We start from the raw sequence: 11,695 nt of genomic DNA, 5'->3' as shown, positions 1-11,695 counted from the left end.
TGTTTTCAAAACATCTCGGTGGGCTTCGCTTGGCCGGGCTCCCGGAGCATGATGATGACAGCGCAATTATACAACAGCGTCACTCCCCAGCCACCATGCGTTTTGCATGCTCACCGCCACCATCCAGCATTCAAGCACCTCTCGCACTTCGGCAGGCTCCTACACTTCTCTACACACGCTCCCGCATCCTCCCGGCTACCGCACCGTGCCTGAGGCTCGTACTCTTCATGCGCATTCGTCCACCTCAGAACTGTTCGCCTCCCCACCGTAGTGCATACCTCCAATCAAGGTCTCAACCCCGCCCCGCCCAGTGCGCCATGTCAACGCCACGGCTGCCCAAGGTCCCCGCTGAATGCTTCTGCTACACTTGCAGGCTTACTGCCACCTACTGCGCCAGGGAAGCACGTACGGCCCTGCCACTCCGTCCTTCTGCCACTCCACGGCCCCAAGCACCGGCGGAAGGCTCAGTGTCTCCCCCCGCGGCCCTTGCCGCCGCCCCCTCCTCCCGCTGCCCCCCCTGGCGCCGCCACCAGCCCCATCTGCTCCAGCAAGACGCGCGCGGTGTTGTTGATAGCCGTGAAGCGGCCCGGCCCCATAAGCACGCCGCCAAACCAGCGCGACACCACCACCACCACGTTGCGAACATCCGCCGCCTGTGTTGGGAGGGCCGCGGGTGCGGGTGTGGGTACGGGCGTACGGTATACAGGAGAGGCTGTTGGGGCAGCTGCTGATCCATGTGTGCCGGTCTGCCGGATGGTGGCATGGGTTGTAGGCACGGACACGACCGGGCTAAGCGCGGCAGGCGAAGCAGAATGCACACGGCCCATGAGACAACGGCGACAACGGGAAGCAGCAAGTACACACACACCTGCAGCAGGTGCAGCAGCCGCCCGCCCGCCGCCGTCTCGCCGTCATCATCATAGTCCTGTGTGCGTCCGTGCGTGTGTGTGAGGCAAGCATCAGGGGAGAGGTTCGATACTACGCCAGAGAGCACAGGGGAAGATGGTTGACACCGTGTGTATGCGCGTGTGTAGTCACTAGCAGCCCCAGAGCACGGCACCGTAGCGGGCGAGGGGTGATCGCTCGGGCATCGGCAGCACTTGTAGCAGCGGATGCCCTCGCTGCTGCATCACCGAAACCTCAAGAGCCTCCTGTTCCCCAATTACCCATCACACGCACCTGCACGAAGGAGCCCGCGCCGCCGCCGCCGCCCGCCGCCGTGGCGGCGGCGGTGGGCGGGTTGTGTATCCGGTACGCCATGATGTTGTGTGTGGCGGCACGAATCTTGGAGATGGACATCAAAGCATCCATCACCGCCGCCACCTCCTCAAACGACTTGACAGGCGCCACATGCGCCTGTGCGGGGGGTGGGGAGTGCCCAGCTTGGCATGTATTTAGCCATGCGGGCCAGACAAGGGCATGGGAATGGCCTGTGTTGACATTCGGCCATACGGGCATCCGCGCTAAGGATGCGGTATGGCCGAACGCCAACAGCCTGCACCATGATTGCTGCGGTAATCATCCTTGCAAACGAGGCAGCCTCCTCTGCTATGGCCCTGCCGCTCTAGTACCGGTATGCACCTGCGCGCTTCATTGATGAACTACCGTATGTGCACCTACACCCCCACCCTGTCCCTGCCCTCTCTGTCCCCACTCTGTCTGTCCCCGCCCTGTCTGTCCCCACCCTGTCTATCCCCGCCCACCCTGTCCCAGCCCTCTCTGTCCCCAGTCCCCACCCTCTATCTGTCCCCGCCCTCTCTGTCCCCGCCCTCGCTGTCCCCACCCTCGCCGCCCACCACTCCCCACCTGGAATGTGGACTTCTTCTCCACGTGGGGCTCCCCGCTGGTCACCCGGAGCGCACGCAGCAGCTCCACCACCTCGGCCTCACGCACCGCCTCCTGCGGACCCCGGCAGCAGGCAGCAGGCAGCGGAGAATTGGGGGTCAGCTGGTCTGGCGGCGGCCATCGGACGCACTGCATCTTCGGGACCAAAGCGATCCCTTGTAGCCTACGCAACCCGGTTATCGCAATTACACCTACAGCCCAGGCCCGGCACCAACCGAGGTTGCCATCCCAGACCCGGGCCCCAGACCCCACCTGGACGGCTGCCGCTCGCCGCGACGTGCCGCCGCCGCCGCCCTCGCCGCCCTCCTCGGCTGAGGCGTCCGCTTGCCCCTTGCCGCCACCTGCGCCACCCGGCCCCACAGGCACGCTCCACAACAGCTCCTGCTCCTTCAGCCACTCCACGAACTGGTACAGAACCACCTCGCCTGCGAGATGCAACAACGGGCATCAGGGCACAGGCGTGCCGGCAGCTTGCGTGACTGAGCGTGCGGCATGCACCAAGACTGCTGTGTAGACCTGGGTCGGCGCAGCCGGGTGTGCGCCCACGCGGGCTGTAGTCCGAGCCCACCCGCCAGGCACCAGTCTTGGTCCCGTACTGCAACAGATACCGTATGCAGTGGCGCACGGCGGCGCTATGCATACGCGCAGTTACGGACGCTATTACGCATGACTTCTTACCGGGCGTGAACATTGTTTCCATCTGCCGGGCCGCCCAGCCCAACAGGTCGTCAGACAGGTGGCTACCGAACAGCTCCGCTATTGGCGGCGAGGAGGCCTGGAGTGTGGGGGGGGCAGCCACCCACGGCAGCGGGGGCAATCGCATTAGGGCAGTTCCTCTGAATCATTGGGTGCCTGCATTACGGTATGATGCGGACCGGGGTTCTGGTCGCCAACCATGCGTGTCAGGGTGCTGTGCCCTGCCCTGCATTGCCGCGTACCGGGTAGTCTGAGGGTAGGGATGCACGCAGCACCACTTCTTGTGTCCCCCCTTGGGGATGGGCGACGCAGACCTGGCCCAGCACAAGGGCAGCCCAACAGGGACCAGGACGGCGAGGTAAAGCTGAGGGGTGCGTGTGTTGCTGTTCCGTTCCCTCGAGGACCCACCTCGACCAGCGACTCCTCGCGAGAGACATGGACCACTTCTGATCCGTAAATTGACTCCAGTGCGCACAGTTCCTCTTCCTGCTCCTCGTTTGACATTTCGCTGCTGCTCCTGACAATGGGCAACTGATGAAATAAATTTATTGCTAGTTACTCAGAATTCGGCAATTGTGCAAGATATACGCGGGTTTATCAAATGGACGGCGCGGTAACGAAACGCCGCGCTGCAAAGACTTATTTGAAAGGGCAGCCTTACAAAGACTGGGCAGTACATTACATAGCACTAGATATAATACAGTAAGGAATGTTAGCAGGAGGCTGACGTCCTTGCTGCGAGATCGTGTCGGCGGGCGGTGGGGGTTGCCAGCAGAGCTGGGGCCAGAGGAGCTCATCCAGCCATGGACGAGCAGCTATCAGGTACATACTATGCGGGTTGTGCCACAAATATACCTGATGCGCGGGAGAGTTAAGCGGAGACTTGGGCTGCAGTGACCAACTTCGGGATCGAAAGGGATGTCGACCTGCTGATTGCGAGGCGGTGGCCGACGTTCATTGGTTTCTCTTGGAGAGTTCAAGGATGAAGCCTCAACAGTCCGCGCCTGTTTTCGGGTTGATCGGCTTGCGGGCCGGGCTGGGCAGGGGCACAGCTTGGGGCCTTGGGGCTGGCACGGCCTAGCACCCCCCCTTCCCTTCCCCCGTCGCCAAACCCGTCTCTCATTTGCGCTTGGTTTCGGGGTTGAGATAAAAAGGCATGCTTGTATCGCAGACACAGAGTCTTGCTTGCGTCCCAAAGCCCCTCAGCATTTTGCTGATACTACTGTTCGGGGGCCACAGCGGGCCACTGACCGCATGAGGCCAGTCTCTCCCCAATCAATATTCTTGATTGCTTCTGAGCGCGCCCTATCCACCCCTCTTGAACCCTACACATGTAGCCATCGTGGAAGGTTTCACTGGCATGCTTCGCTTCCGCCACCTACTGCGTGTAACTATTTGTGGCGAAATCGGTGCAACATCTAATTTTCGTTCATCACCAAATCGCTTTAGCCCTGGCTTATAGCAATAATTTGAGGTAGGAGCAATTTGATGTATTGAAAATCGGCTGAGGCACGCCGGGCGGCGTCCCGGTGTACCCGCTGTCCTCTGACAACAGCCCACGAGTCAATCGATGCCTCCGCGGCCCGCCGGCTCGCTTGAAGCGCTGCAACGGAGGCGGCTCCTAGCGTTGCAGCTGGGGCTGGCGCAGTCGCCACGTGCCCCCGAGGCATCTCGGCTGAGCGCCTGGCTGGGGGTAGAGCCGTCGCTCTTCGCGCCACGGACGCCGCCAGGCCCGGGAAGCCCGCAGCGGGAGCAGGAGCAGGCGCGGGAGCAGCCGCAGCAGCATCACCCCGGTCAAGAGGCGCTGGACCAGCAACCGGCACGGCAGGAGCAGGAGCAGCAACCGGCACGGCAACCGGCAGGGCAGCAGGCGCAGCAGCTGCAGCAGCAGCTGGCGCAGCAGCCGGGCGCGGGTGACGGCCTGGGCCTGCAAGCGCTGGACAGCCTTGCTGCCACACGGCGGCACATCGTCATGGCACGTCAGGCGCTGCGTGTGCGGCGCTCGGAACCCGTACGGGCCACGGCGGCGCCCCAGAGGTCAAGCTTGGCGGTGCCAGGCTCGACGTTTTCTAGCACCCGACGACCGACTGCCACAACCTCCTTGAATGCGGAGACATTTACTAGCTGGCGCACAAGTTTGCGTGCATCCATCCTACATCCTGCGTGTCAGTCGCGCCAGTCGCCCCAGCGTGTCGAGGTGGGTCGGGCCCTCCGTTGTAGGCTGTGCCGTGAACCGTGGGTCTGGTCGTGTGGGGGGGAGTGATTCAGAGGGCTGGTGACACGGTAGTGAGCACGCACGGTGCTGTCGGCAAGGTGGGCCGGTGGATGGTTCCCATGACTCCACGGCACGCGTGCCGTAACCAGTAACGCGGGATTTTGCCTGCCCTACTCTGCCCTGTGCTGTCCAAGCTTTGCGCTGCCCCCCTGCAGCAGCCTGGCGGCACGGCCCCAAGGCGCCCGCCCAGGTGGTCATCTGACGCCGGCGGCCGCAGCAGCGTCGGGAGCAGCAGTAGCGGCGGGGATGGCGCCGGCAGTAGAAGCGGCAGTTGCAGCGGCAGCAGCAGCAGTGGTGGTGGTGGGAATGGCAACAATGAAAGCATCCGCAGCAGCGCGAGCGGCAGAAGTGTCCGGGCGTCGGCCAGTGGCCACCCCCGCAAAGCTTCGTCGGCGTCTGCAGCCCCGCCGTCAGGCGGCCTGCCCGCACAGCCTGCTACTCCTGTGCTCATGTCACGGCCAGGGGGGCCCCCGACCCCGGACGTGAACTTTTTATCTGACAGCGGAAGCGACACGGGCAGCGACGGCGGCCCACAGCCCAGCCGCGTGCGCACCAGGCACTGCCGCCGTGTGGCCGACCCGTGCCGCCCCGGGGGGCCCACGACCATCTTTGCTGGTCAACATGGAGTGCGTGATGGCGGTGACGGCGGTGACGGCGGTGGCAGCAGCGTGCGGGCAGACCTGGGGAGGATGTGGAACCAGCGGCGCGAGTGGCGGCGCATCGCTCGCCGGGACGACTGGGTTGCGGAGCCGGCGGAGCCGCCGCCCCTGCCGCCGCCGCTGGGGTCTCAAGGGCAGGTGGGCGGCGGTCCGACCGCCACCCGCGCGCCCGCAGCTGCGGGGCCTGCAGGGCTGGTGGTGTACGGCCACTGCCGGCCGCTGGATGCGCGTGAGCGGTTGGTGCAGGCGGTGTGGCGGGCGGCGCGGGCTGAGCCGGTGGCGGCGGCGCTGCCGGCGGTGCAGTCGCGGGCGTGTGCGGACTTGGTCCGGCGCAACAAGGACCTGGTGGCGATGTTCTCAACCATGCAGATGACACGTGAGAGGGAGAGGAGCCAGGTTGTTTGGGATAGCGGAAATAGAGGGCTGGCGACTCCAGCAGCTACGTTGCATTCGGTTTCCTTTCCCTCTTGCTAATTTGAGAAACTTAGCTTTGTCGCCTCGGATTGATTGCATCTGTCCGCCTGCCTCGTGTTGATCTCCGTGCAGCGCAAGCCCGCAACAGCGCTCAGGGGCTGGTGCGGGTGTTCCAGGACCAGATAGCCAAGTCGCAGGCCCGAATGCAGGCCGCATACCCCGACTGCCGGGTGAGGGTGGGCGGGGTGCTTGTTGCTCATCATGCACGTTTGTCCGAGAGAGGTTTGCTGTGTATCCAGGACGGCTTAAAATGGTAATATTATATGCATGATGCAACATATTGTACGCATGATGCAACATATTATACGCATGATGCAACATCAGTTCTAGAGTTTAGAGGTTCCCCATGTTGCCAACTCAGGCGCTCTTGACACCACCGCAGGAAGTGGGCCGGGCTGCGCTGGAGTTTGTCCACGACTTCGACACAGACGCTTATCGCTGCGGCATCGTAGCTGCTGCAACCTGTGTTGTGGAGAGCGGCGCGCGCGTTTCCATGCCAGGTTTGACGAAGGCGGACCCAGCGGCACCGGCGGTCGGTGCAGCGGCGCCCGGTGGCGGCGGCGCCTGCCGGCCCTGTCCGGCCTACGGCGCCAGTCCGCAACTGGAGGCAGAGGCTGGAATGGTGCTGCTGTGGGCGCTGGCGGTAGGTGGGCGTTTGAGGGGCGGCTATGCTGTGTCATTGGGTGCAGAAGAGCTTGTTAGGAAAGGACAAGCTAGATCTAGACTACATGCATGGGGCGCGCTGTGACGCTAGGTGTATATTCATGCCCCCGCGGCCGGTGACAGGGCATGCGGCCAGCCCGGCTGCTGGGACGGCGGCGCGAGTCGGCTGTGGCCGCACTGTGCCGCGGGCTGCGGCAGCGGCTGCAGCAGCGGGGCGGCAGCGGGCTATCAATGCTGAACTGCGGCGGCGGTGGCGGCGGGGCGGGAGGCGGGCAGCTGCTGACCAGCGTGCCGCTGGTACGTGCCGGGATGGGGGGTTGCGTGTGCGTGTCAGTATGAGCTGCGTTGCGATGGCTGTGGGGCATGGCTGGTCACCACCATTGGTGCTGCCTCTGCGCCAAACCACGTCCGCCAACAGCGCTTGGCGCACATCCACACGGGCCACACTCGTACACACACACACACACACACACACACACACACACACACACACCTGCGCTTACTACATGCATTGCAAACGGTAGGTACACTGTCCTGCGTGTTTCCTTTCTTGTGCGCTCTGACATGCAGCTGGTTGTGGACGTGCACCGCGACCTGGCTGTGACGGAGCTGGCGGCGCGGCTGCGGCGGCTGCAGCACCGGGCGCTCACAGCCGCCCAGCAGCCGCCCGGAGCCACGGCTGCAGCCCCCGCCCGGAGCGACGCCGCTTCCTCCGCTTCCGCCGCCGCCGCCGCCGCGGCAGCCGCGGCGTCGGTGTCGGCCCCAGCACGACCAGCCACTGCCACTGCCACTGCCACTACCGCCACAGCGCAGCCCGAAGCGTGGCTGCGCCTGGCGCGGATGTCTCTGGGGGCCGCGTACGCTACAGCAGCGGCTGCAGGAGCTGCCTCTGCACCACACGCTTCCGGCTGTAGCAGTAGCAGTAGCAGGGGCAGTGACAACGGCAGCAGCAGCAACAGCCGTGTCGTGAGGGCGGCTGCCGAGGCCCTGGCACGGGTGATGGAGCGCGCGGGCGGGGCGGCGGCGGCCGTGTGGGGACCCGCCCTTCAAGCCATGGTGCAGGAGGACCGCCTGCGCCGCAGCCTCGAGCCGCCTGACGCCGCGGCCGCAACTGTTGCATTCGGTGTACATGGGCCCGGATCGAGATTTGGATCTGGATCTGGATTCAATCCGTTTGGATCGGGACCCAACACCACGCAGCACAACCAGCAGCTGCAGGCGGCGTGTCGGTCCGGCGGCGTGGCGGGTGCCGCCGCGGTCCTGGCACGAGCAGACCCCGGGGCCCTGGCGGCGGTGGCGGGGCTGCTGCCGCCGGCCACGGCGGTGGCGAGCGGCGTCAGCGCGGCGGCGGGCGTGTCATCCAGCAGGGCGGCGGGCGGCGACGGCGGCGGCGCAGGACTAGCGGCGTTTGGGGAGGCGTACTGGCGGCTGGATTACCTCGGTTTCTTTCCCGTGGTCACGCTGGCGGCGGCGGCGGCGCCGGCGCCGGCGGCGGGGGTGGCGGTACCGCCCGCGGCAGTTGGAGGTACGCTTGCTGCCACAACCGCTCCCGGTGTGCCCGCAAGCAGTGAGTTTGAGGGGCACCCGGTGGGAGGTCATGTCGGCACCGCGGCGGCAACGCCTGTGCAGCAGCCCGTGGAGGAGGCTGTGCTGGTGGGCCGGGCCGGTGGCGGAAGCGGCAGCGACGGCCGCAGCGCGGGCCTGTGTCTGGGTGAGCTCTGTGCCTGGCTACAGGTGCGCTGGGGGCTAGGGGCATGGGGCTTGGGGCTTGGGGCTTTGTAGATTGAAAGGGCGCGTGTGGCGGTACTGCTTCCCCAGCTGTTTACGCCGGGGGAAGGCAGGTGGAATTGAGAGCCGCGCCTGCGCTGTCTGCGCCTGCGTTCGTCGCAGGCTGGGCGGCCCGTGGCGTGCGCCGGCGGCGCCGCGGTGTGGCAGGTGCTTTTACTGCTGCAGCAGCTGCAGCAGCAGCAGCAGGGCCAGTGCCAGGAGCCGGCACGTACAGCTGCGGGGCCGGGCGGCAGCACAGGCGCGCCGTACAGCTCCAACGCGCTGGGTGTGGCGTGGGTGCCGCACCGGCTTGTGCCGCCTGAGGAAGCGCGGGTGAGTGGCGGCGGAGTGGCTGGGCGGGAGCTGGGCGGGGTGCGTGGGTTTGGACCGTGTCACCGTGTGCACACGTGACCCCGACCAATGTACGGTATGATGAATCTGTGGACGTGGCTATGGCTGTGCCACTGCTGCGCAGTGCGCGGCCCCGGCGCGCTGGCTACAGCCAGACGGGGAGCTGGGCGGCTGCTGCATCGTGCTACAGCCGCTGGGGCCGCTGCTGCTGCCGGGCACCGAGGGCATAGCGTCAGCGGGTGGAGGTGTTGCGGGGGGCGCAGGTGGGGGCGGCGACCTGCCCGCCACAGCGGCGGCGGCAGCGGCGGCGGCGTGGCTGCCCGGCGCTGACGTGCTTCACGTACACCCATCCGTCTGGTGAGCTGGCGGTAGCCTTTATACGGCGTGTTGCATCTGCTTGATTTCGCACTGCATGGCCTGCGGCACGCCCGTACCGCACACGCCAGCGCCTGACGGTTGCTGCGTGCCTCCTTGAAGCGCCCTGTTCTGGCGCGGAACGTTTCGGGGCACAGGAGCAGATCCCCCCTAGCCAACGGCCGTCCCCGCCGCACCCTACGCAGTGAATCCTGGCTGCGGCACCAGATGCTGGCGGCCGTGCAGCGGGCCGGCCGGGCCGCGCTGTGCTGCGAGGACGCACGGGTGGGTGGGCGGCGCCAGCGGCGGTGCTGACGCCGGTGCTTCACGCCTGGGTTACGGTACTCCTACGAGGGCAAAGAGTGTAGCTTCAGGTCGTTGCACACCGTCTCGAGGAGCCGCTGCGACGTGACACCGTATTCATGGACTTGAGTTGCGTCTGCGTGCCTGGTGGCGTGCTGCGGGTGTCATGTGCTGTCACGTGCCTTCACCATGCATCGTGTGTCCTTGTCATGCCGCGCCCTGTCCTTGTCGGGTGCCATGCCGTGCAGGCGCTGGAGGTGGCGGTGGCCGCCCTGTGCAAGGTGAGGCACCGGCGGCAGCCAGGGGGCAGCTGCGTGGGGTGTACGGTGTGCGGTCGCGGACCCCTCCGCCCCTCCGCCCCTCCGGCCCTCCGCCATACCCTGGCGCCGTGCGACCGCCTAGGCGCGTGCTGTGGACCCATAGGCGACACCGCTCCCAAATGGAACCGTGTCCGTGTGAAGACCGCGCCCTTTCCATGTACCGGTATGCACACGCTCTTGAGACACCTCTCTCTCCCGCTCAAAGCTAGCGCTCTTTCTCCTTGTCATCATATGGTATTTGGTGTGTTTGCATGCCCAGGCCCGCGCGGAGCTACAGCTGGAGCGGCCCGACCGCCAGCTTGCGTGTGCGGCGTGGCCTGTGCCGGAGACTGAAGCGGCGGCAACACGTGGCGGAGGTAGCAGCAGCAGCAGCAGCAGCAGCAGCAGCAGCAGCGGCAGCAGCGGCAGCGGCAGCGGCAGCAGCAAAGGTGACGGTGATGGTGACGGCAATGCCACTGGGGGTTCTGTTTGCTGCTGGGGAGGAAGCTGTGCCGCGCTGCGCCGAGGAGGCGCGGGCGGGGCCGGGGGCGGGGTCCGGATGATGCTTGCGCTTGTGGAGGTTACGGGCACTGGGGGTGGCAGCGAGGCTGGGGGTGTGGCCTTGTGTCCACAGAAGGCGGCTGAAAGTGCGTGCACATGCGGGTGACTGGGTGGCATGAACACGGTGCGTGGCTGTCATGGATGCCTCCTTTGTTGATATCTGTGTGTCCTCTGTCAGGCTTGACTGCCTTGGCACGTGGTTTGCAACAGCGCTGAGCCGTTTTGCCGCCTATAATTGGTGGTGGCAGTGCCACAGCGAGAGTCAGGGTGCCGGGGGTGTTCTGCGTGTGCAGATGGGTTCAGAGCAGTGCGGAGGGGACAACCTCAGTGTGGGGACAACCTCAGCATTACAGCAGCAATTCTCGGTGCTTAAATCCATGCCTGTCTGGCCAGGGCTTGCATCTTCGGGGAGCGGCAAGAAACGGGCCCCAATGCAGGCCCCCAGGCGAGAAAGGTTGAGCATTTCCGGGGTGCATTCTCGCCGCTTGGCCGCTTGGGGCTGAACCCCCGGCTCGAGCCCGGCTAGCCGTTGGCGGTGCTTGCGAGGGATTCGGAATGAGGGTATCGCGGACTTACGTGTGGAGTGGCGTGGGCAAGGAGGCGTGGCGTGGCAGGACGGGCATGCGGTGTCTCGGCTAAGCGTTGGCAGGCCACTATGCTAGTCCCGCTGGGTTTTGCAAGGGTGCTGTTCATGTCGCCGGTACCCATCGTCATCCCTTGCTCTATAAAGGGGCTCAGCCCATTTTCCAGCTGTACAAAGCTGACACCAGGGGCGGCTCCCCTGACTGACACCCCCTTGTTGGCCCCTGGATGCCGTGGGCGAGAACGTGGTTGGGGCCGTTCTCGCCAGCGGCGGCGGCCTAGACCCCCCTCCCCCGCCCCAAGACAGAGGGATAACACGCCCCCTTCATCAGGACCTTGAAGTTAGCAGAGCGAGCCCCGGTGAAGGCTAATCTGGGTGCCGTTAACCCGCTCGGGAAGGGTAGCGGGCCTCACCGCGGGTGAGCCCGGGGCTAACCTGGGTGGGCCGCCGGCTACTCCTGAGGGGGCCCGGGTAATCCAGGTTGGCTGGCGACCCAAGCTCACCCAAGCCGTTTACAGCCGTTTACAGCCGTTGCCTTAAAGTTAGCCCACGGCTAATACACCGGAGCTGGATGAGAGTGGCCAAAACCGCGATCCACTTATCCCTCCGCCCAAGATGCAAGCAAGTAAGCCCTGCTGTGTCTGGGTCTGTCTGCTCTGTCAGTCAGCGCCCGGCTGCAATGTTGGCGGCGGCATACGGTGCCCCCGCTTGTCGGGCTGTCCCTTCAATTGTAATTCGCATACGGTAGACCTAACCGGCAGGGGGACCTGTGGGGGTGCCCTTGCTTGAAGGCTGGCCCCCAGAGTTTGCCGTGCTGGCGCCCGCTGCCGTTCCGCCCCCCCCCTTTCCCTGGCCTTGCACACTT

General features: G+C 65.5%; 2 protein-coding genes across 3 annotated transcripts; one reads left to right on the top strand and one right to left on the bottom strand.

The window, feature by feature from the left end:
- Positions 1-3: 3 nt before the first annotated feature.
- On the bottom strand, positions 4-3,215 carry CHLRE_03g206000v5 (uncharacterized protein). Its single transcript, XM_043061497.1, has 8 exons — positions 2,950-3,215; positions 2,784-2,855; positions 2,524-2,620; positions 2,098-2,270; positions 1,807-1,899; positions 1,180-1,356; positions 869-925; positions 4-653 (listed from the first exon to the last, which is right to left on the bottom strand). The coding sequence occupies exons 1-8, from the start codon at positions 3,043-3,045 to the stop codon at positions 465-467; spliced, it is 954 nt and encodes a 317-aa protein (XP_042926471.1). The 5' UTR covers positions 3,046-3,215; the 3' UTR covers positions 4-464.
- A 550-nt stretch (positions 3,216-3,765) lies between these two features.
- Positions 3,766-10,961, top strand: CHLRE_03g206203v5 (uncharacterized protein). 2 transcript variants are annotated; one of them, XM_043061505.1, is made up of 11 exons: positions 3,766-4,738; positions 4,975-5,851; positions 6,022-6,119; positions 6,332-6,592; positions 6,736-6,909; positions 7,183-8,346; positions 8,503-8,712; positions 8,855-9,087; positions 9,291-9,369; positions 9,636-9,668; positions 9,967-10,961. In XM_043061505.1, exons 1-11 carry the CDS (start codon positions 4,112-4,114, stop codon positions 10,351-10,353), a joined length of 4,143 nt encoding a protein of 1,380 aa, XP_042926469.1. In that variant the 5' UTR covers positions 3,766-4,111; the 3' UTR covers positions 10,354-10,961. The 2 variants fall into 2 exon arrangements, with proteins under 2 accessions (XP_042926469.1, XP_042926470.1); XM_043061504.1 differs by having other exon boundaries at positions 4,972-5,851.
- The last annotated feature ends 734 nt before the right edge of the window (positions 10,962-11,695 follow it).

The sequence above is a fragment of the Chlamydomonas reinhardtii genome, chromosome 3 (assembly GCF_000002595.2).
Source record: "Chlamydomonas reinhardtii strain CC-503 cw92 mt+ chromosome 3, whole genome shotgun sequence".
NCBI classification, from domain to species: Eukaryota; Viridiplantae; Chlorophyta; class Chlorophyceae; order Chlamydomonadales; family Chlamydomonadaceae; genus Chlamydomonas; species Chlamydomonas reinhardtii.
This window is presented reverse-complemented; position numbering and strand designations above follow the sequence as displayed.

Bases quoted from the DNA above. Each gene is read 5' to 3' on its own strand.
- CHLRE_03g206000v5 (XM_043061497.1), bottom strand. From the start codon at position 3,045: ATGTCAAACGAGGAGCAGGAAGAGGAACTGTGCGCACTGGAGTCAATT. The intron at 2,271-2,523 runs GTAAGAAGTCAT...TGCATCTCGCAG, and splicing joins GGAAACAATGTTCACGCCCG to GCGAGGTGGTTCTGTACCAG. The intron at 926-1,179 runs GTGCGTGTGATG...GGACGCACACAG, and splicing joins GCGCGGGCTCCTTCGTGCAG to GACTATGATGATGACGGCGA.
- CHLRE_03g206203v5 (XM_043061504.1), top strand. From the start codon at position 4,112: ATGCCTCCGCGGCCCGCCGGCTCGCTTGAAGCGCTGCAACGGAGGCGG. The intron at 8,347-8,502 runs GTGCGCTGGGGG...CGTTCGTCGCAG, and splicing joins AGCTCTGTGCCTGGCTACAG to GCTGGGCGGCCCGTGGCGTG. The intron at 8,713-8,854 runs GTGAGTGGCGGC...ACTGCTGCGCAG, and splicing joins TGCCGCCTGAGGAAGCGCGG to TGCGCGGCCCCGGCGCGCTG.